Source organism: Coregonus clupeaformis, chromosome 29 (assembly GCF_020615455.1).
Source record: "Coregonus clupeaformis isolate EN_2021a chromosome 29, ASM2061545v1, whole genome shotgun sequence".
In the NCBI taxonomy this organism is placed as follows: domain Eukaryota; kingdom Metazoa; phylum Chordata; class Actinopteri; order Salmoniformes; family Salmonidae; genus Coregonus; species Coregonus clupeaformis.
Window position 1 is genome coordinate 39150961 of NC_059220.1, and position 24477 is coordinate 39175437.

General features: G+C 42.9%; 2 protein-coding genes and 1 pseudogene across 2 annotated transcripts in view; 1 reads left to right on the plus strand and 2 right to left on the minus strand.

Annotated features, from left to right (window-relative positions):
• Positions 1-24477, minus strand: part of LOC121571713 (ephrin type-A receptor 3-like) — a 687439-nt gene that overhangs the window by 446062 nt on the left and 216900 nt on the right. The gene's annotated exons all lie outside the window — the stretch shown is intronic.
• On the minus strand, positions 4855-23777 carry LOC123482205 (annotated as a pseudogene).
• Positions 6287-18758, plus strand: LOC121571714 (syntaxin-19-like). The gene is made up of 5 exons (XM_041883356.1): positions 6287-6520; positions 16719-17056; positions 17253-17489; positions 17699-17911; positions 18150-18758. Exons 2-5 carry the CDS (start codon positions 16826-16828, stop codon positions 18372-18374), a joined length of 906 nt encoding a protein of 301 aa, XP_041739290.1. The 5' UTR covers positions 6287-6520; positions 16719-16825; the 3' UTR covers positions 18375-18758.

The following is a 24477-nucleotide window of genomic DNA, read 5'->3' on the forward strand; positions in this document are numbered from 1 at the left end:
TATATACATTAGCAGAACTAAAAGTATCACTGTTTGTTTACAGAAATGTACCTCTTCATGTGTTTGTTTATTCATTCTCTTTAGATCCTGGTCCACAGCAGCCGGGAGAGATGGAGAGCATTATCACAAGCACACAGATAGGCAGAGGCTGTGTGTTTACTCTGCTTTTACTCTACAGGTGAACACAAATCACACAGCCAGAAGGTTTACCTCACTAAATATCTGCATAGGGTATCCTGCTTTGGGTCTGAGTGTGTGGTATGGCTGTAATGTATATGGGTCAGTGACACAGTTACTGGTTCTGCTGACAGTGGGAAGTACAGTCAGGTGGACTGGAATCTGAGGGAGAAGGTCTACTGGGGCCAGAGCTGTATAAAGCCTCCTGTTCCACCCCTACTGTGGAGATGCAACACTCTACACTGGGGACCAATATAGACCTGGGATGCCAGGTGTGTGCACTCACTGGACAATCAGCCACGTTAACTGTTCAGCAAAGTGCCAGGGAGAAATGCTAACCAGCAGGACTGCAGGTGGCCCTCCAGGACTGCAGCCTCTGAGGAATGCAGCTTTGCACCCCTGATCTGAACTATAGCATTAGAGCAGGAAATAACTTTGTCTACTAGACATTTACAGTGAAGAGATCCATCAGTACTGCCCTGTAGGAGCCTTAAATATAGAACTCACTGATGTAGTCTATAGGCAATGGAGTCCAATGGTACTTCAGGGTAGTTACAGCCACAAACTATGTCTATGACTTTCAGGTGAACTACAGTCATTAAGAATAACCTCCATCTGTCACTAGAGGACAATGCGCTCCAGGTTTACTGTACACTAAGTGCTTGGGTAAACAGTACTGAAGCATAGGCAACTTCAGTTCTACTTCTAGTTTTACTATGGCTTCTAACAATCTACCAAACATAACATTAAAATGGCAGAGAGTCTTTATTGCCAGTTTGGACCTTTAGACTGGAGGGAGCCTGAGGTGACTGGGTCCATCATAGAAGTACTACATAGGCCTGACTTTATGGCACACTATTCTACAGATCACTCACTTCTCTGGAGAAACAGAGATACAGATCACTAACTTCTCTGGAGAAACAGAGATACAGATCACTCACTTCTCTGGAGAAACAGAGATACAGATCACTCACTTCTCTGGAGGAACAGAGATACAGATCACTCACTTCTCTGGAGAAACAGAGATACAGATCACTCACTTCTCTGGAGAAACAGAGATACAGATCACTCACTTCTCTGGAGAAACAGAGATACAGATCACTCACTTAGAGACATGGTACATGTTCACCAGGGATAAACCACTTTCAGTACATCATGATTAACTGTTGTTCTGTTTGATAAATATCTGCAGTTGATGGCATTTCCTAAAGATGTTTATCACTTTTATTTTCTGCCAGCTGACTGAATTTAGCTCACTTCCTCATCCATGCAAGGAGGTATTCTGCTGACAGTGGGACGACTCTGGGTCTCCTCTTCAATTCTCTTCATCTCTTATCCTTTCTCATTTTCTCCCCGTTTCACTTCTTTCCTCTCTCCCAGCCTCTCCTTCCTCTCCTCCCTCAGTCTCTCATCCTATGTACACACAGACATGCAACATTTTGAGTACAACAGACTGACAGAAACACACCATAAGTCTGAGTTACAGTAAATACCAGAGAGGGTCAAATCTCCCCAGCCTGGTAGATAGAATGGATTGATGAGAGTATTCCCATGGTTACAATGTTTGTTTGAATAAGAGTTTGGAGAGTTGGCAGAATCTTGGGGGAGTTGATGCGTCTTTGGCCTTTAGGCCTTTGGTCCTGGGTTCAGGAGAGACAGTGAATTATGTCCTGGCTGTTAGGCAGTGTGGGACCTTGTCCAAAAACAACTCCTATCCCCAGCCCCTATGCACTTGTTGAGACCCATTTGATAGGGGTATGCAAAACCCGATCAAATGGCGAATGGGACCAAGTAACTACCATGTTGTTTACACCAATCAAATCCTTTCAGAAATTAAGTGTTTTTCAGAACAGGGCCAGAGTACCCACATGAACAGTACCCACGTGAAAAAATACTATAGTATACTATGGTATAAATACTAGTAGTAGTATTCACTGTAGTGTTTTTGCCGACTTTACTATAGTATTCACTAAAGTCGGCAAAAATACTGTAGTATTTACTGTAGTATTTACTGCAGTATACTGTAGCATTTACAGTTAACTACAATATAAATACTTTAGCAAAAGAAAACAATAGTAAAATACTATAGTAATTAATGTAGTGTTTTTGCAGAATTTACTATACTGTAGTATGTACTGTAGTGTTTTTGCAGACATTACTGTAGTATTTACTATAGCATTTTTGTTTTATTATCTTTGACATAGAAGTGGAGGCTTTCTCCTTCAGGAAACCTACTGGAGAAATAGTAAAAGCGCAACTTTTCCAAACCCTGTAGGTAGGTACAGTGAGGGAAAAAAGTATTTGATCCCCTGCTGATTTTGTACGTTTGCCCACTGACAAAGAAATGATCAGTCTATAATTTTAATGGTAGGTTTATTTGAACAGTGAGAGACAGAATAACAACAAAAAGATCCAGAAAAACGCATGTCAAAAATGTTATAAATTGATTTGCATTTTAATGAGGGAAATAAGTATTTGACCCCCTCTCAATCAGAAAGATTTCTGGCTCCCAGGTGTCTTTTATACAGGTAACGAGCTGAGATTAGGAGCACACTCTTAAAGGGAGTGCTCCTAATCTCAGCTTGTTACCTGTATAAAAGACACCTGTCCACAGAAGCAATCAATCAATCAGATTCCAAACTCTCCACCATGGCCAAGACCAAAGAGCTCTCCAAGGATGTCAGGGACAAGATTGTAGACCTACACAAGGCTGGAATGGGCTACAAGACCATCGCCAAGCAGCTTGGTGAGAAGGTGATAACAGTTGGTGCGATTATTCGCAAATGGAAGAAACACAAAATAACTGTCAATCTCCCTCGGCCTGGTGCTCCATGCAAGATCTCCCCTCGTGGAGTTGCAATGATCATGAAAACAGTGAGGAATCAGCCCAGAACTACACGGGAGGATCTTGTCAATGATCTCAAGGCAGCTGGGACCATAGTCACCAAGAAAACAATTGGTAACACACTACGCCGTGAAGGACTGAAATCCTGCAGCGCCCGCAAGGTCCCCCTGCTCAAGAAAGCACATATACAGTACATGCACGTCTGAAGTTTGCCAATGAACATCTGAATGATTCAGAGGAGAATTGGGTGAAAGTGTTGTGGTCAGATGAGACCAAAATCGAGCTCTTTGGCATCAACTCAACCTGCCGTGTTTGGAGGAGGAGGAATGCTGCCTATGACCCCCAGAACACCATCCCCACCGTCAAACATGGAGGTGGAAACATTATGCTTTGGGGGTGTTTTTCTGCTAAGGGGACAGGACAACATCACCGCATCAAAGGGTGGGCATTGAAAATGGGTTGTGGATGGGTATTCCAGCATGACAATGACCCAAAACACACGGCCAATGCAACAAAGGAGTGGCTCAAGAAGCAGGACATTAAGGTCCTGGAGTGGCCTAGCCAGTCTCCAGACCTTAATCCCATAGAAAATCTGTGGAGGGACCTGAAGGTTCGAGTTGCCAAACGTCAGCCTTGAAACCTTAATGACTTGGAGAAGATCTGCAAAGAGGAGTGGGACAAAATCCCTCCTGAGATGTGTGCAAACCTGGTGGCCAACTACAAGAAACGTCTGGCCTCTGTGATTGCCAACAAGGCTTTTGCCACCAAGTACTAAGCCATGTTTTGCAGAGGGGTCAAATACTTATTTCCCTCATTAAAATGCAAATCAATTTATAACATTTTTGACATGCGTTTTTCTGGATTTCTTTGTTGTTATTCTGTCTCTCACTGTTCAAATAAACCTACCATTCAAATTATAGACTGATCATTTCTTTGTCAGTGGGCAAATATACAAAATCAGCAGGGGATCAAATACTTTTTTCCCTCACTGTATGTAGGTAGGACTGGGATTTGAACGGATAGTTAAAAGCTTCTGCTCTTTTCTATAACCAGTAGGGAACACAATATATGGTCCATACTTGGCATGTAGGTTTCTCACTTATGGGTGGTACAAATTGAGATATGGCGGAGGGAAATGGGTAGGGTATATGCAAATGAAATACTGTAGTATTTATTTACTATAGTTAAAAAGTGTTTTTGCGGACAGTGCTTTTTTTGCAGATAATAAACACTCTATAGTAAGTACTACACATGATCGAGGGATACTACAGTGTGTAGTATAGTATTCTACAGTATACTACAGTTTACTATAGAATTCTATAGTAACTACTGTAGTATTCTATAGTAAACTGTAATATTTTTCACGGGGGTGGCTACAGTAGCAATACCCTCTTTCATTGGCTAATTTCACTGGGCCAGTTCTCTCCCCAGTATCGATGTCTCTGATTGTCTGTAAGTTCATCATCTTTGCCCTGCCCCTGGCCTCTCTTCTCTCCCTCCCATCTCTCCTCCTCCTCCCTCCACGCTGTATCCCTGCAGAAGTAAACACAACATTTCCAAGGCCCTAAAAACAGATACTATTGATGTGACCAATGACTCAGTCTGTTCTCTGTTGTTGACGTTCTCCACAGCAAGTGGTATCAAATCAGACATTCTGAGGGCCATTTAATTACAACAGTCATACTGAGAGCACTACACATGCAGCAGCTTATCTCACTGTGTAGCAGTAACCACGATGGTGCATAGAGAAATGCACATACATTTCATTACAATCAACCTCTTTTTTCTCCTCAACTCATCCTCTCATCTTATCGACCTCACCTCTCCCTCCTCTAGTATGTCCCCTTCACCTCTCCCCTCTTCATCTTTTCTCACCTCTCCTCTTTCTCCAAGCGTGCTATCTCTTCTCTTTTTCTCTTGTCCTCCTCTCTGGCCCTCTTATGTGCTGTATCCATCTGCACACGCTCATTAAGAGCCTTATAATCATGGGAGATGTAGTCCAGTAGCCATTCTACTCCCTCTCTGATAGACGTATCCAGGGTCTGCCCTGAGCCAAGCACAGCTGAGCACAACTTCTATAAGAACAACACAAGTACATGTTCCTGTTACACAAATACTTACTATGAGGCAGCGACATTGGTGTCTGTTGACCAGTTTCTCCAGAGAGAGACGGTGTATCAGCTCCACCTCTCCCAGAGCCCCAGACAGGTCTTGCTTATTGGCAAGCCTAGGAGAGAAAGAGAGAGAGAGAGAGAGAAAGAGAGAGAGAGAGAGAGAGAGAGAGAGAGAGAGAGAGAGAGAGAGAGAGAGAGAGAGAGAGAGAGAGAGAGAGAGAGAGAGAGAGAGAGAGAGAGAGAGAGAGAGAGAGAGACATGGGTCAGGTAACGCAAATCAGGTCTCGGTTGTGAGCCGTTATCCACTCTCTCTCTAAGTGCTGACTCAGATGAATATGACACACCTGACAACACACGTGTCACAATATCAAACCGGTTTATTTTGTTGTCATAACATCTACACATTAGGGAATGAGTCATTCAGCCAGTTAAAACAGATGAATAACCCTGTTTAGTATAAACTGGTAATTATAATTTGGCTGTATTTTGTCTTACTGTTGGTTGACATTCCATCCTCCAACCTGTTCTTGTTATGAATCACATACACATACGCTTTCGTCTGGCCAAAACATTCAATGTTGGTCAGTGTTTTATTTTAGGTAACCCTCTTTTTGATGACAACTCTTCAACACTCTTCAGACAGCCATTCTGAGGGTGTAGAGTAGGACTATGTCCCTTCCCTCCTAAAACGTTCCCGGAATTTCGGGGCTTGTCAGAAACAATTTGCCAGCTATGCTCAGTAAAGCCGCTGGAGCCTGAGAAACACAATAGGGCCAGACCAGGGGCTTAGCTGGCAGGCTGCACCGTTACACATAGAAATGTAATGTATAGAGCTAAAACAATTCCCTATTCTATACCTCTCAGAGTCATTGCTGTTCTACACAAGACAACTCTATTTGTTCTGTGATGTTGCTCCCTGTTGTTTGAGCAGCCCCTAGGCAGAGTAGGAGTTGGAATTCTCCCCATGTGTTCTCCCTTCTCCCACTGGTTGACTTAATATCCTTCCCTTTCTTCAGATAGGCTAATCAGTTTCTCTCCCATTGGCCACAGAGAGTTCTACTTGAGAGAAGGGGTGTGGCCAGACTGGCAGAACCAGATTGTGAAGTTGTTCCTCTGTTATAGCAGTTTTCTGGCTAACCGTTAACATAAAGGAAAACTCACAGAACAGACACACCTGTGTCCTACAGCTAACAGGTCTTCGGAGTGGAGGGCTCAGAAGATGCCCTGAGGATATCGTTCAGGGGGATGGGATATACATGTTGATAACTTTATGGATACTTTATGGAGAAATACACTCTCCATGGCTTGGCTCAAGTGGCAGTTACATTCCTGGTCAAGAATAAAGGGTAGTCTCTAAGCCTCAAGGACTACTAACTACAACAAGGTAAATAGAACTCATGCCTTCCTGACTTCACGATACTGGGGGATGGTAGAGTAAGAGTTAGACTTGCTTCCATTCAGCCACAAGAGCATTAGTGAGGTCAGGCACTGATGTTGGGCGATTAGGCCTGGCTCGCAGTCGGCGTTCCAATTCATCCCAAAGGTGTTCAATTTGGTTGAGGTCAGGGCTCTGTGCAGGCCAGTCAAGTTCTTCCACACCGATCTCGACAAACCATTTCTGTATAGACCTCGCTTTGTGCACGGGGGCCTGCCCCAAACTGTTGCCACAAAGTTGGAAGCACAGGATCATCTAGAATGTAATTCATGTTGTAGCGTTAAGATTTCCCTTCACTTGAACTAAGGGGCCTGGCTCGAACCATGAAAAGAATCTCCAGACCATTATTCCTCCTCCACCAAACTTTACAGTTGGCTCTATGCATTGGGGCAGGTAGTGTTCTCCTGAAACAAAGATTAGTCCGTCGGACTGCCAGATGGTGAAGCGGGATTCATCACTTCAGAGTCCAATGGAGGCGAGCTTTACACCACTCCAGCCGACGCTTGGCATTGCGCATGGTGATCTTAGGCTTGTGTGTGGCTGCTCGGCTATGGAAACCCATTTCATGGAGCTCCCGACAAACAGTTATTGTGCTGAAGTTGCTTCCAGAACTTGGTAGTGAGTGTTGCAACCGAGGACAGACAATTTTTACACGCTACGTGCTTCAGCAGTCCCGTGAGCTTGTGTGGCCTACCACTTTGCAGCTGAGCCGTTGTTGCTCCTAGATGTTTCCACTTCACAATAACAGCACTTACAGTTAACCGGGGCAGAAATTTGACAGACTGACTTGTTGGAAAGGTGGCATCCTATGACAATGCCAAGTTGAAAGTCCCTGAGCTCTTCAGTACGGGCCATTCTACTGCCAATGTTTGTCTATGGGGATTGCACAGGTGTGGCTGAAATAGCCAAATTTGAAGGGGTGTCCACATACATTTGGCCATGTAGTGTATTTTCTTAAGTGTACATGTGATATTTTAGCAGACGCTCTTATCCAGAGTGACTTACAGTTAGTGAGTGCATACATTTTTTATACTGGCCCCCCATGGTAATCGAACCCACAACCCTGGCATTGCAAGCACCATGCTCTACCAACTGAGCTACAGAAGGCTAGTGGGTATCATAAGTATTCACCCCCCTTGGATTTTTTCACATTTTGTTGCATTACAAAGTGGGATTGAAATGAATTTAACCGTGCTTTTTAAAATTGTATTCTTGAAAAATAAAACACTAATATCCCCTTATTAGATAAGTATTCACCCCACTAAGTCAATAGAAACGCCTTTGGCAGCGATTACAGCTGTGAGACTAGTCTCTAAGAGCTTTGCACATCTGGATTTTGCAATATTTGCCCATTATTTAAAAATATTTTTTTTCAAGCTCTGTAAGGAGGCAGTTACTCAGTGATGTGTTGTGTTGGATTAGCCCCAAACATAAGGCTTTGCGTTTAGGCCAAAAAGTGTATTACTTTGCCATGTTTTTTTGCAGTATTACTTTAGTGCCTTGTTGCATACAGGATGCATGTTTTAGAATATTTTTATTCTGTATGAATTTTTATTTTCACTCTGTCATTTAGGTCACTATTGTGGAGTTACTACAATGTTGTTGATCCATCCCCAGTGTTCTCCCTTCACAGCCATTGAACTCTGTAGCTGTTTTAAAATGACCAATGGCCTCATGGTGACATCCCTGAGCAGTTTCCTTCCTGTCCTGCAGCGACTGTATCTTTGTTGTGTCTAGTCAGTTTAATACATCATCCACAGCATAATTCTTAACTTGACTATGCTTAAAAATAGATATTCAATGTCTGATTTGTTATTGTTACCCATCTACCAATCACTGCCCTTCTTAATGAAGCTTCGAAAAGCTCCCTGGTCTTTGTAGTTGAATCTGTGCTTGAAATTCAATACTTGACTGAGGGACCTTACAGATGTTGAATGTATGGGGGACAGAGGAAGGGCTAGTCATTCAAAAATAGTCAACCCCTATTATTACAGTCACCTGTAGCTCAGTTGGTAGAGCATGGCGCTTGCAACGCAAAGGTTGTTGGTTCGTTTCCCACGGGGGGCCAGTATGAAAATGTATGCACTCACTAACTCTAAGTCGCTCTGGATAAGAGCATCTGCTAAGTGACTAAAAATTACTTCACACAGAGTGAGTCCATGTGATTTGTAAGACAATAAATACTCCTGAACTAATTTAGGCTTGCCTAAACAAAAGGGGTCAATCATTTTGCAGCAACTATATTTTAGTTATTACATTTTTATTAATTTGTTAACACTGTATCATTTTCTTTTCACTTTGACATTATGGAATATTTTGTGTAGATCAATGACAAAAAATCACAACTAAATCCATTTCAATCCCACTTTGTCACGCAACAAAATCCAAAGGGGGTGAATACTTATGATACCCACTGTATACTATTACTCTGTCAGATGAAATTCAAGGTTCTCAAGAACACAAAAAGGTGGGCTTCAATGTTAATTAATTTGTTATGAGCTCAGTTGTTTTGATAAAGGAGGACATTTCTTCTTCCAATTCACATCAACAGAGCAGCTGCATTATGGTGACAAATTAATGTCAACAGGCAGTTCCCTCATAAACTCTGTGACAGTTGAACAGATGTAATGTTGGAAAGCAGTCAGAGAACATATCAAACCATAACAACATTCAGACACAGAGTTTATGCAGGCCCTGGTTTTCAGGCTAAATCTCACATTGCTCTAGAATCGGTTGAGTAATGTCTGAATCATAGAGTTACAATGAACAGAACGGACAAAGCCTTGGCTTAGGCCATGGGAGGTAAAGTCAATGGCTGCGTTCCACTGACCATGAAAAGTTGACTTGAATGGGAATGTATGTTCTAGTAGTTGTAATTCTAGAGTTTTAATGTGATATCCTGCCTAGAGAAGGTCAGAGGAGGTCTGTTGTGTTAGAATAGGCAGGAAGCCTCCCACTTCAGCACTGCTACAGTCACAGCACAGAGAACAATGACCACTCTTACAATCATAAGCCCTGCCTATGAGGAGATTGTAATGGCTACACCACACAAACACACACAGCTTTATTTTTGACACACACACAAGCAAAAGGGTTTTTCGTGGGCTTTCCTGTTTGTAATCCATCTGGTAATTGGATAGTCTGTGATTCCAATGCTCCATTTCATTCAAAATACACATTCTGTTCACTCCACCCTTCCTAACGGTTCAGGCCCAGCTAGCACATTTGGTTCCTTCGAAGTTGTGGGAATGTACGTTTTTGGTTTCCCATTGGTTCTGGGAACGAAGCCATACGTTTCCTGACCGGTAAAATAGAAAAAAAAATTACATTTTGAGAACGGAAGTGAAAATGTCGCCTGTTAAGGGAATGTTCATTTTTAGGTTGCATGGATGTTCTGAGAATGTTTTCCTGGGATGTTTTATTAACGCTCTGAGAATGGAAATTATAGGTTATTTGGGGGGTTTTGAATAACTTTCTTAAAATGTTCACTGAATGTTTCAATAAGAATTTTAATAACACTACTAGCTTAGTTTAACTGTTTTGAACTCAAAGCACAGATAGAAATGCACGTGCTTAGGCATTAATCATGCAAATACATTTAATTTGTATTGTAGCCCAGCGTCGGTGAGATTTGAACCTATCATTTTCTATTTTCTATCCATGGAATTAGTCCACTGCGCCACCAGGATGGAGCAAGCATTTTATGATTTATGCATACAAAGCTGTTCATTTTAGTATTTTCAAACAGACCCCATTTCAAAGGAAACAAGCCCTCATTAAGATCAACACACTTAATAAGATGGGGGATAGAGAGAGTTTGTTGGTGCTGAGAATGGAATGTATACTGAACAAAAATATGAACGCAACATGCAACAATTTCATTGATTTTGCTGAGTTACAGTTCATATGAGGAAATCAGTCGATTTAAATAAATAAATTAGGCCCCAAACCTATGTATTTCACATGACTGGAAATACAGATATGCTTCTGTTGGTCACAGATACCTTAAAAAAGAATAGGCCTCACAATGGGCCTCAGGATCTTGTCACGGTATTGTTGTGCATTCAAATTGCCATCAATAAAATGGTATTGTGTTCGTTGTCCATAGCTTATGCCTGCCCATACCATAACCCCACCGCCACCATGGGGCACTCTGTTCACAATGTTGACATAAGCAAACAGCTCGCCCACACGACGCCATACACTGGTCTGTGGTTGTGAGGCCGGTTGGACGCACTGCCAAATTCTCTAAAACGACATTGGTAGAGAAATGAACATTCAATTCTTTGGCAACAGCTCTGGTGGAAATTCCTGCAGTCAGAATTCCAATTGCACGCTCACTCAAAACTTGAGACATCTGTGGCATTGTGTTGTGTGACAAAACTGCACATTTTAGAGTGGCCTTTTATTGTCTCCAGCACAAGGTGCACCTGTGTAATTATCATGCTGTTTAATCAGATTCTTGATATGCCACACCTGTCAGGAGGATGGATTATCTTGGCAAAGGAGAAATGCTCACTAACAGGGATATAAACAAATGTGTGCACAAAATTTGAGAGAAATAAGCTTTTTGTGCATATGGAACATTTCTGGGATCTTTTATTTCAGCTCATGAAACAAGGGACCAACACTTTACATGTTGGGTTTATACTTTTGTTCAGTATATATGTTTATAAATAACTTTCTTAGAATGTGCTCTGAACTTTGGTGAAATTTCTTATCGTTGTCTGAAACATTTTGAGAACGTGACTTTAAATAGAACCATAAGGAAACCAGTAGGAAATGATATGCTGAAGTACTGAAATTCCCACAGAAGAACATTGTTTCTTAACATTCTTGGAACAATCTGAGAACATTCCCAGAACATTACCAAAATCAAAATTAAATGTAACCATGTTTGAACTGTTAAGAAATGTTCTGTTAAAGTAATAAAATACAAAGAAAATAAATGTTTTCGTCAAGTTCCTTAAATGTGCTGAGAATGTTCCAAAGTCAAGCAACTATCCTGCACCATTCTCAGAACGTTGTGGGAAGATTGTATGCTAAATAACCATAGGACAACTAGGCTCTCACCACGTTCCCAGAACGTTATGTGCTAGCTGGGGGTCCTCCAAACTATCCAGACACTGCATTAGAAAATAGGAAATACTGTATATATACGCTTTAGAATAAACTTCTGAAACCTACAAACTGTTAGAATAATTATTATGTTTTGCTGTCGAGCTGTGTGTGTGTGTGTCTTAAAAGGTCACTTCTCTGAGCGCTCTCATTATATCGTTATGTCAGGGAGAAGTACTAGTGAAGGGAAAGGCTTGCAGAAAAACATAAACAAGAAGTAGATTAAGTAGATTCACTGGTGCTGCAGACAAAAATTGTGCCCATCCATCTATTCCTGACATTCTCAGCCACAAACACTACTTGTAGCTTACTGGACCAAAGGTCTTAAGGAATTTCTCAGGAATGTTAATTTTGTCTATGCATTAATTAAAGAAGAGCTTCCCAGCTAGCACATAACATTCTGAGAACCATATGTTTCTTAGAGCTTGGCGAGAGCGTGGTTGTCCTATGTTATTTTGCATACAACCTTCCCACAACTTTCTGGGAAGGGTGCAGGATAGTTGGCTTTGGAACATTCTCAGCACATGTAAGGAATTTGACAAAAAAAACATTATTTCTTGGTATTTCATTACTTCAAACATGGATACATTTAGTTTTAATTTTGGTAATTTTCTAGGAACATTCTCCAACTGGTTTGACATAGGGAATGTTCTCAAATAGTTCAGAGAATGTTAAGAAACAACGTTCTTCTATGGTAATTTCAGTTTCCTACAGGTTTCCTCATGGTTCTATTTAAAGTCATGTTCTCAAATTGTTCCAAGAACATTAAGAAACCTTCCATCAAAACCACAAGAAAACATTAGTAACGTTCAGATAACATTTTAAGAATGTTATTTAAAAACATATAGGCTTATTTTCCATTCTCAGCATCAACACAACTCTCTCTATGCTCTATCTTGTTAAGTACGCTCAGGGGAGTTGGGCGTGCCCACTAGTCGGCCACACCTGATCTTAATGAGTGCTTGTTTCCTTTGAAATGGGGTCTGTTTGAATAAATTAAATGAACAGCTTTGTATGCTTTAAAAAAACATGGCATGCTAGCTTGATCCTGGTGGCGCAGTGGACTAATTCCTTAGATAAAGAACAGAAGATTATAGGTTTGAATCTCACTGAAGCTGTGTTGCAAAAACAAAATGTTGCATGATTAACACCTAAGGAAATACAGTTCCATGTGTCCTATCTGTACTTCAAAAAAGTTAACCCCAAATAAGCTAGCAGTGTTTTTGAAACATGCAGTGAAAGTTTCAAGGAAGTTATTAAAAATAACCTATAACTTCCATTCTCAGGGCATTAATAAAACCTCCCACAGCCAATGTGAAACCAAAAACACACATTCCCACAACTTCCAAGTGCTAGCTGGGTTGTGACGCTATAAACAAACAAAGTGAAGATAGACGCCATTCCAGTTCAAAGTGGACACACCAAAGTACATATTTACCTCATACGATCTTGAGTTCCTCATTTTAATGATGATTCATTGGGATGAACAAGAAAGGAAAGGTCACCTGGTAAAAAGTGTTGACTGAAACGGCTTTGTTCAAAACAGTGTTTAGGTCTACTCTTTAGGTATACCAACAATATTTGGAGAAACCATATACAGTGCATTCGGAAAGTATTCAGACCACTTGAATTTTTCCACATTTTGTTACGTTACAGCCTTATTCTAAAATTGATTAAATAGTTTTTTCCCCCTCATCAATCTACACACAATACCCCATAATGACAAAGCAAAAACAGGTTTTTAGAAATGTTTACAAATGTATTTAAAAAAAATAAATAATGGAACATAACATTTACATAAGTATTCAGACCCTTTGCTATGAGACTCAAAATTGAGCTCAGGTGCATCCTGTTTCCATTGATCATCCTTGAGATGTTTCTACAACTTGATTGGAGTCCACCTGTGGTAAATTCAATTGATTGGACATGATTTGGAAAGGCACACACCTGTCTATATAAGGTCCCACAGTTGACAGTGCATGTCAGAGCAAAAACCAAGCCATGAGGTCGAAGGAATTGTCCATAGAGCTCCAAGACAGGATTGTGTCGAGGCACATTACATTTTACATTTTAGTCATTTAGCAGACGCTCGTATCCAGAGCGACTTACAGGAGCAATTAGGGTTAAGTGCCTTGCTCAAGGGCACATCGACAGATTATTCACCTAGTCGGCTCTGGGATTAGAACCAGAGACCTTTCGGTTACTGGCACAACGCTCTTAACCACTAAGCTAGCTACCCTTCCCCACATATCTGGGTAAGGGTAAAAACAAAATCTGCAGCATTGAAGGTCCCCAAGAACACAGGGGCCTCCACCATTCTTAAATGCAAGAAGTTTGGAACCACCAAGGCTCTTCCTAGAGCTGACTGCCTGGCCAAACTGAGCAATCGGGGGAGAAGGGCCTTGGTCAGGGAGGTGACCAAGAGCCCAATGTTCACTCTGACACTCTAGTGTTCCTCTGTGGAGATGGGAGAAACTACCAGAAGGACAACCATCTCTGCAGCACTCCACCAATCAGGCCTTTATGGTAGAGTGGCCAGACGGAAGCCACTCCTCAGTAAAAGGCACATGACAGCCTGCTTGGAGTTTGCCAAAAGGCACCTACAGACTCTCAGACCATGAGAAACAAGATTCTCTGGTCTGATGAAACCAAGATTCAACTCTTTGTCCTGAATGCCAAGCGTCACGTCTGGAGTAAACCTGGCAACATCCCTACGGTGAAGCATGGTGCTGGTGGCAGCATCATGCTGTGGGGATGTTTTTCAGCGGCAGGGATTGGGAGACTAGTCAGGATCGAGGCAAAAATGAACAGAGCAAATTGCAGAGAGATCCTAGATGAAAACCTGCTTCAGAGCGCTCAGGACCTCAGACTGGGGCGAAGGTTCACCTTCCAACAGGACAACGACCCTAAGCACACAGCCAAGACAATGCAGGAGTGGCTTCGGGACAAGTCTCAATGTCCTTGAGTGGCCCAGCCAGAGCCCGGACTTGAACCCGATCAAACAACTCTGGAGAGACCTGAAAATAGCTGTGCAGTGATGCTCCACATCCAACCTGACAGAACTTGAGAGGATCTGCAGAGAAGAATGGGAGAAACACCCCAAATACAGGTGTGCTAAGCTTATAGCGTCATACCCAAGAAGACTCGATGCTGTAATCGCTGCCAAAGGTGCTTCAACAAAGTACTGATTATTCAGGTTCTGAATACTTATGTAAATAAGGTAATTTCTGTGTTAGATTTGAAATAAATCTGCTAAAAAATAATAATGGGGCTTTGTCATTATTGGGTATTTTGTGTAGATTGATGAGGAAAAAAATATTTAATCAATTTTAGAATACGGCTGTAATGTAACAATGTGGAAAAGTGAAGGGGTCTGAATACTTTCCGAATACAGTGAGGGGAAAAAAGTATTTGATCCCCTGCTGATTTTGTACGTTTGCCCACTGACAAAGAAATTATCAGTCTATAATTTTAATGGTAGGTTTATTTGAACAGTGAGAGACAGAATAACAACAACAAAATCCAGAAAAAACGCATATCAAAAATGATATAAATTAATTTGCATTTTAATGAGGGAAATAAGTATTTGACCCCCTCTCAATCAGAAAGTTTACTGGCTCCCAGGTGTCTTTTATACAGGTAACGAGCTGAGATTAGGAGCACACTCTTAAAGGGAGTGCTCCTAATCTCAGCTTGTTACCTGTATAAAAGACACCTGTCCACAGAAGCAATCAATCAATCAGATTCCAAACTCTCCACCATGGCCAAGACCAAAGAGCTCTCCAAGAATGTCAGGGACAAGATTGTAGACGTACACATGGCTGGAATGGGCTACAAGACCATCGCCAAGCTGCTTGGTGAGAAGGTGACAACAGTTGGTGCGATCGCAAATGGAAGAAAGACAAAGAACTGTCAATCTCCCTCAGCCTGGGGCTCCATGCAAGATCTCACCTCGTGGAGTTGCAATGACCATGAGAACGGTGAGGAATCAGCCCAGAACTACACGGGAGGATATTGTCAATGATCTCAAGGCAGCTGGGACCATAGTCACCAAGAAAACAATTGGTAACACACTACGCTGTGAAGGACTGAAATCCTGCAGTGCCCGCAAGTTCCCCTGCTCAAGAAAGCACATATACAGGCCCGTCTGAAGTTTGCCAATGAACATCTGAATGATTTAGAGGAGAACTGGGTGAAAGTGTTGTGGTCAGATGAGACCAAAATGGAGCTCTTTGGCATCAACTCAACTCGCCGTGTTTGGAGGAGGAGGAATGCTGCCCATGACCCCAAGAACACCATCCCCACCGTCAAACATGGAGGTGGAAACATTATGCTTTGGGGGTGTTTTTCTGCTAAGGGGACAGGACAACTTCACTGCATCAAAGGGACGATGGACGGGGCCATGTACTGTCAAATCTTGGGTGAGAACCTCCCTTCCTCAGCCAGGGCATTGAAAATGGGTCGTGGATGGGTATTCCACGTGACAATGACCCAAAGCACACGGCCAAGGCAACAGAGGAGTGGCTCAATAATAAGCACATTAAGGTCCTGGAGTGGCCTAGCCAGTCTCCAGACCTTAATCCCATAGAAAACATGTGGAGGGAGCTGAAGGTTTGCGTTGCCAAACGTCAGCCTCGAAACCTTAATGACTTGGAGAAGATCTGCAAAGAGGAGTGGGACAAAATCCATCCTGAGATGTGTGCAAACATGGTGGCCAACTACAAGAAACGTCTGACCTCTGTGATTGCCAACAAGGGTTTTGCCACCAAGTACTAAGTCATGTTTTGCAGAGGGGTCAAATACTTATTTCCCTCATTAAAATGCAAATCAATGTATAATATTTTTGACATGCGTTTTTCTGGATTTTTTTGATGTTATTCTGTCTTTCACTGTTCAAATAAACCTACCATTAAAATTATAGACTTATCATCTCTTTGTCAGTGGGCAAACGTACAAAATCAGCAGGGGATCAAATACTTTTTTCCCTCACTGTACATTGCCAACCAAGATTATTATTTCCTTATTACAGAGCGTAGTCCACGAAGGCTTTGTTTTTTGGCGATAACTTCACCAAAAGGCCTCAACTGACAGGCTTTGCTGTCCTCCTGTGTGAACTCCACCGAGAGGTCTCTGACCATGAGAGACCGTCTGGAGGAACTGCGTCAGAGGGCCCAGGAGTTCCGGGAGGCGAGCAACAAGGTAGTTGAGACCCCATTCCCTGAGGAGGACGCTGACCTTGATGACCAGGCGTGGATTAGTGTCGCCACCCCGCAACAGGCTGTGGTGTTTGAGGAGGAACCAGTCCTGGACAACTTCCTGTCCGAGGCTCAGCATATCCGCTGTGACATCACTGAGCTGGAAACTGAGGTGAGTGATCTCACATATTCCTCCTAAGAGTGGCTGGAATTATATACACTGTTCGATCCGCAAAGCCTGCACCTTAGTTGGACTGCAACTTAATGTCCATGAGAATACTGTGGTGAATTCGGGAGGTGGAAGGATGCTCTATAAATCCTTGTTGTTCTTTTAAAGTTTGACTAAATCCTCTTCTCCTTCTCCCAAGGTGAAGAAGTTTAGCCAGCAACAAAGGAGCCTGGTGGCAACCATGCGTCGTTTCAGTGTGATGAAGAAGGAGAGCAGTGTGACGAGGGACATCAAGCTGAAGGCAGAGAGCATCCACAGAAAGCTGGACGTCCTCTCCAAGAAGGCACAGAGTTTAGAAGGCCTGCAGGGACAGGCTACAGCCACTACACGCATCCAACGCTCCCAACACGCAGCGCTACACAGACATTTCCAACAGGTCACTCTCAAATAGTTATTCTAACCTTTTATTTCAATGGTGTTTTTCTGATGTGTTCAATAACACGTGAACGTTAGCAAAAAAAATGTTGTTAGGTTAGTTTGCACATTGTAGCCTTCTTGAATATTCGCTAGCACTAGCTAAGCTAACAGCGAACAGAAATTGATGTTTTTGGTCTAAAGTACTTTTTCATATTTTATCACACCTAGGTGATGCGTCTGTACAACGACTCCATCCTTAGTAAACAGGAGCGTTGTAAACACTTCATCATCCGCCAGCTGGAGGTGTCTGGTCGCGATGTCACCGAGGAGGAAGTGGACGAAATGGTTGCTGCGGGGAAGTGGGAGGTGTTTAACCAGAACCTCCTCAACAACGAACGCATCACACGCTCTAAGCTGTCTGAGATCGAGCAGAGACACAAGGTAAGCGTGATGACATTAACATAGAAAAGTTTTGGTGTAAGAGAATGCAAGACTATGTTATCTAAGCAAAGTGAAGACCTTGATATCCCTCAGTAAGGGATAAGGGAGAACTGCAGTAGGCGTCGTATGTCTGTGACAGACAAACACTAATGTCGGCTCTAATTTAGACCAATTTTACTGTCCATTCAGACAACCCTTGACTACTGTTCTGTCCTAATCTTTTCTGTAACTACTATAGGAGCTGGTGAATCTGGAGAGCAACATGAAGGAGCTGAGAGATCTGTTCATGGATATCTTTATGTTGGTGGAGGAGCAGGGAGACTACATAAACCACATCCAGACCAGCGTAGAGAAGACACAGGACTACGTCACCGTCACTAACGAGAAGTTTAAAATGGCTGCAAGGTACAGGAAAAAGAACCCTCTGAGGAGGCTGTGCTGCTGTTGTTGCCCCTGGAGGTGATGCACATAGAGGAGAGACTGGAGACTGGAGATACCCCTGGAGGTTTTTCAGATGGGGAGAGGATGAACTCTGGTGTGGAGAGTCTACAGGTGCAAAAATCAACTGCTTACGTTGGTCAGAAATCATCCAAGAAGAATAGGATTCTAAGAGGATGTGCAATTGAAGCAGAGTGGGAGTCAGTGTTTCTACTCCTGATGGACTACTGAAGGACTGATTAACTCAAGACAGAATGCACTTTGAGAATCAGCAAGACTGTTTAACTGGACAGAAGTGTTCACAATGTGGAGACAGCTTGGATGTTACTTTCATGAATCGCTGTTTTACGATTCATGTTAGTTTTTCTATTTACTTAAACTTCATGTGTATGTACAGTACCAGTCAAAAGTTTGGACACATCTACTCATTCAAGGGTTTTTCTTTATTTTTACTAATAGTGAAGACATCAAAATGATGAAATAACACATGTGGAATCATGTAGTAACCAAAAAAGTGTTGAACAAATCAAAATATATTTGAGATTTGAGATTCTTCAAAATAGCCATCCTTTGCCTTGATGACAGCTTTGCACACTTTTGCCATTTTCTCAACGAGATTAATGAGATAGTCACCTGGAATGCATTTCAATTAACAGGTGTGCCTTGTTAAGAGTTAATTTGTGGAATTTCTTTGCTTCTTAATGCGTTTGAGGCAATCAGTTGTGTTGTGACAATGCTATTTGGGGAAGGGTACCAATCAGTTGTGTTGTGACAATGCTACCCGAGTGGTGCAGTGGTCTAAGGCACTGCATCGCAGTGCTAGCTGTGCCACTAGAGATCCTGGTTGGAATCCAGGCTCTGTCGTAGCCGGCCGCGACCGGGAGACCCATGGGGCGGTGCACAATTGGCCCAGTGTCGTCCAGGGTAAGGGAGGGAATGGCCGGCAGGGATGTAGCTCAGTGGGTAGAGCATGGCATTTGCAACGCCAGGGTTGTGGGTTCGATTCCAGTATGAAAAAAATAAATCACTAACTGTAAGTCGCTCTGGATAAGAGCGTCTGCTAAATGACTAAAATGTAAATGTAGCCATTTGATTAGCTGTTCAGGAGTCTTATCGCTTGGGGGTAGAAGCTGTTAAGAAGCCTTTTGGACCTAGACTTGTCACTCCGGTACCGCTTGCCGTGCGGTAGCAGAGAGAACAGTCCATGACTAGCGTGGCTGGGAGTCTTTGGCAATTTTTAGGGCCTTCCTCTGACACCACCTGGTATAGAGGTCCTGGAGGGCAGGAGGCTTGGCCCCAGTGATGTACTGGGCCGTACGCACTACCCTCTGTAGTGCCTTGCGGTCAGAGGCCGAGCAGTTGCCATACCAGGCGGTGATGAAGGTCAGTCAATCCGGAACATTTCAAGAACTTTGAACATTTCTTCAAGTGCAGTCGCAAAAACCATCAAGCGCTTTGATGAAACTGGCTCTCATGAGGACCACCACAGGAAAGGAAGACCCAGAGTTACCTCTGCTGCAGAGGATAAGTTTATTAGAGTTACCAGCCTCAGAAATTGCAGCCCAAATAAATGCTTCACAGAGTTCAAGTAACAGACACATCTCAACATCAACTGTTCAGAGGAGACTGAGTGAATCAGGCCTTCATGGTCGAATTGCTGCAAAGAAACCACTACTAAAGGCCACCAATAATAAGAAGAGACTTGCTTGGGCCAAGAAACACGAGCAATGGACATTAGACTGTCCTTTGGTCTGATGAGTCCAAATTTGAGATTTTTGGGTCCAACCGCTTTGTCTTTGTGAGACGCAGAGTAGATGAACGGATGAGCTCCGCATGTATGGTTCCCACCGTGAAGCATGGAGGAGGAGGTGTGATGGTGTGGGGGGTGCTTTGCTGGTGACACTATCTGTGATTTATTTAGAATTCAAGGCACATTTAACCAGCATGGATACCACAACATTCGGCAGCGATACGCCATCCCATCTGGTTTGCGCTTAGTGGGACTATCATTTGTTTTTCAACAGGACAATGACCCAACACACCTCCAGGCTGTGTAAGGGCTATTTGACCAAGAAGGAGAGTGATGGAGTGCTGCATCAGATGACCTGGCCTCCACAATCACCCGACCTCAACCCAATTGAGATGGTTTGGGATGAGTCGGACCGCAGAGTGAAGGAAAAGCAGTCAACAAGTGCTCAGCATATGTGGGAACTCATTCAAGACTGTTGGAAAAGCATTCCAGGTGAAGCTGGTTAAGAGAATGCCAAGAGTGTGCAAAGCTGTCATCAAGACAAAGGGTGGCTACTTTGAAAAATGTCAAATATAAAACATATTTTGATTTTTTGGTTACTATATGATTCCATATGTGTTATTTCATAGTAAAAATAAAGAAAAATTATTGAATGAGTAGGTGTGTCCAAACTTTTGACTGGTACTGTACATATGAATGCATTTACCTGCGAGTTTCACTTCAAATCAGGCAGGCTCAATGGAAAATGTGTTATATTTCAAAATCTCATTGTGGATTAAGTTATTTCACTGTGGTTATTTGTTTGATAACTTTTTATTTTGTTAAGGACTGTTACCATTTCAGAAGATGGCTTTCAGACAAAGACATCAAGACTAAATCTCTCTGACTGTGAACAAACATCCTGTGTTAGGTGAAACTATGACACATTTCAATGTGTAACTGTGCTTTGTCATAGCAGCAGCAGTGTGGGAGTGTACTTCATTAAAGACCCATATGTCTCACAGTGAACACAGGGGAAATGCCCGGTCATAAGTATCTGGCCCAGTATGGAGGACACGTATGTGTGTGTGTGTCTGTGAAGTCATCACAAGAATAGTAAACCAACTAAAATTCAGAGAAGTGGGGATATTTTGCCAGTCCTCACTTGTAAAAAGGCTATTTTAGGGTTAGGGTTAGAATTAGGGTTAGGGTTAAAATTAGGGTCAGGGGTTAGGTTTAGGGTTAGGTGTTAAGGTTAGGGTAAGGGAAAATAGGATTTTGATTGGGAATCAATTGTTGGTCCCCAAAATTCCTAACAAGTATAGTGTGTGTGTGTGTGTGTGAGTGTGTGTGTGTGTGTGAGTGTGCACACGCGTCAACAGTGGACCCAGGTGTCTGATGTCAGAGTCTACACAGAGGACAGGGTGTGCATGGACCTGACTGGTAACACAGGTTTAACTGATATCATAGAACAGGATAAGTGTCTAGATACACACTGCAGGGCACAGGGATGATATCAACCCACGTAGAAAGGTGGGTCAGCTCTAACACAGCTGAACAGGATATACAGTGCATTCGGAAAATATTCAGACCCGTTGACTTTTTCCACATTTTGTTACGTTACAGCCTTATTCTAAAACATTTTTTCCCCTCATCAATCTACACACAATACCCCATAGTGACAAAAACAGGTTGATTTTTTGCAAATGTATTACAAATACAAAACTTTACAACATATCGGACCCTTTACTCAGTACTTTGTTGAAGCTCCTTTGGCAGCAATTACAGCCTCAAGTCTTCTTGGGCATGACACTACAAGCTTGGCACACCTGTATTTGGGGAGTTTCTCCCATTCTTCTCTGCAGATCCTCTCAAGCTCTGTCAGGTTGGATGGGGAGCGTTGCTGCACAGCTATTTTCAGGTCTCTCCAGAGACGTTCGATCGGGTTCTAGTCTGGGCTCTGGCTGGGCCACTGAAGGACATTCAGAGACTTGTCCTGAAGCCACTCCTGCGTTGTCTTGGCTGTATGCTTAGGGTCGTTGTCCTGTTGGAAGGTGAACCTTCGCCCCAGTCTGAGATCCTGAGCGGTCTGGAGCAGGTTTCCATCAAGGATCTCTCTGTACTTTGTTCCGTTCATATTTCCCTTAATCCTGACTAGTTTCCCAGTCCCTGCCACTGAAAAACATCCCTACAGCATGATGCTGCTACCACCATGCTCCACCATGCTTCATTTTTTGGTACCCTTCCCCAGATCTGTGCCTCGACACAATCCTGTCTCTGAGCTCTACGGACAATTCCTTCGACCTCATTGCTTGGTTTCTGCTCTGACATGCACTGTCAGCTGTGGGACCTTATATAGACATGTGTGTGCCTTTCCAAATCATGTCCAATCAATTGAATTTACCACAGGTGGACTCCAATCAAGTTGTAGAAACATCTCAAGGACATCTCACCCTTCTCTGGTCTACGTATGCCTACTTAGCCACTTTCCACCACAATCCCCTAATCACCATTAGGAGAACGTTCAAATGTTTCGGAGTAACAACCCTGCCTCTAAGTGGTTACAGGGAGAAGTGCAACAGGAAGCACAACATTTTGTTCACATCGATGTGTTCTGTATCAAACAGTACAGAAAAACAAGTTTATCCCTGGTTGAGTTACTCACAATAGGACAGGCTTGCAAGCAATGTGGGGGTGCTGTAGGACGTCAGTGATGGTGGCCCTTGTGTCTTGGAGGCGTTTGACGTCGCTGGAGTCGACCACGAACACCAGACCATGGGACTGGGCGTAGTAGCTCCCCAACATAGCCCTGCCCAGCCACCCCGGCCCTCCACCGAGGTCATAGAGGGTCACCTTACACCCCCCCAAACACAGCTCAGCCACAGACACTCCATCAACAGGGGCCTGGTCACACAGGTTCTCTGGGTGAAAGAGCAGAAATTACACTCACTAATACTCTTCAAGATCATAAAAGTGCATAAAAGATGTATAACTCATATAACGGTTACACTTGTTTGGAAGTTACTGTCTGTCTTTGTGTATCAGTGATCAGTCAGTCTGTGAAGTTGTAAGAGGTTCCTCCATAACGTCTGAGGAACATCAAAGTGTGTCTGAGAGTACAACCATCTGTGGTCAGTCCAGTTATCTGTCATTATTTTACTGTGTAGGCCATCAACATCTGACCAGGGGTAACAGGACCTGCAGCGTGTAGTGTGTTACAGCCTGTGCTAAATCAGACAGGTAAAGGCCAGATCTCAGGACCTGTGGTAGACTGAAGCAGACGACACATCAGTCTCTAGTCACAGCTGTTAAAGGGATAGATCACCTCAATACCAAAGACTGAAGTTTTCGTACTTGTCAGACTTTTATTATTGGGTGAAGTATCTCAACTGTAAGCCTATGCCTATGCAAGAATAAAGTTGATATTATTGTATGAGAGAGAGGCCCACCTCCCTGTAGACATCTGATTATAGTGGTTTTCCCTGCGTTGTCCAGACCCACCACCACCAGAGTCACTTTCCTGCTGAAAATAGATGAATAACACAATGAAAGTTAGGTTTATAGTACACAGGTAGACAGCACGGTTGTGACTAGAGGGAGTACAGCTACGACCAAAATTGACTTTGTGGAAGGTTAGGAGAGCATTCTAGCTAACCCTAACCCTTTTCCTAACCTTAACCTAAGTCTCCTACCTGACATATTAATTAACCTAACCTGCTGCGTAAATTATCCTAACCTGCTACGAAAAAGTCAATTCCGGTCGTAGCTGTACTCCCTCTAGTCAGAACCAGACAGCACAGGTAGACCAATGTGTCACCTCTACTCACCTAACAGGCTATCTGCACCAGTCACAACAGAGTGTCCTGACCAAATATCTCCTAACTAGCTATTATAGGCAAACTGGGGAAAGTTGCTCATTTAATGAGACAGATAGACTGTAATGGTGGTCATTGTCTCTATGCCATTCTACAGGGCATGTTGTGTGATGGCACATTCAACACATAGAATTCAAAATATTCTTAGAACTGAGGAGTCCATTGTTGTGGTGTTTTAGAATGTGACGTGTCACTCACAAGGTTCCAAAATGTGGTAGAGACTCCCCCCCCCACCCCATATGTTTTATTACCTTCTGTAATCACTGTCCTCTTCTCTGTCTCAGCTGTGATAGAGTACCGAGGGAGAATTCAACAGCAGGTGGCGGTGCTGTCAAATAATTGTGTAAAGTGGCGAGTCAAGCAAGAAAGGACAACTAACTACCACGGTCAAAGATGCATTACTCTATTGTTTGTATTTTGTATATGAATTATGATCTACCTACTGAAACCACATTAGATTCATATATTTGAGTCAGCACAAATTACAAACCGGTTCCATGTTGCTGCTTCATTACAACTCAATA

Coding starts and splice junctions, on each gene's coding strand:
- LOC121571714 (XM_041883356.1), top strand. CDS start 16,826: ATGAGAGACCGTCTGGAGGAACTGCGTCAGAGGGCCCAGGAGTTCCGG. Junction 17,490..17,698: donor TACACAGACATTTCCAACAG/GTCACTCTCAAA, acceptor TATCACACCTAG/GTGATGCGTCTGTACAACGA. Junction 17,912..18,149: donor AGATCGAGCAGAGACACAAG/GTAAGCGTGATG, acceptor TAACTACTATAG/GAGCTGGTGAATCTGGAGAG.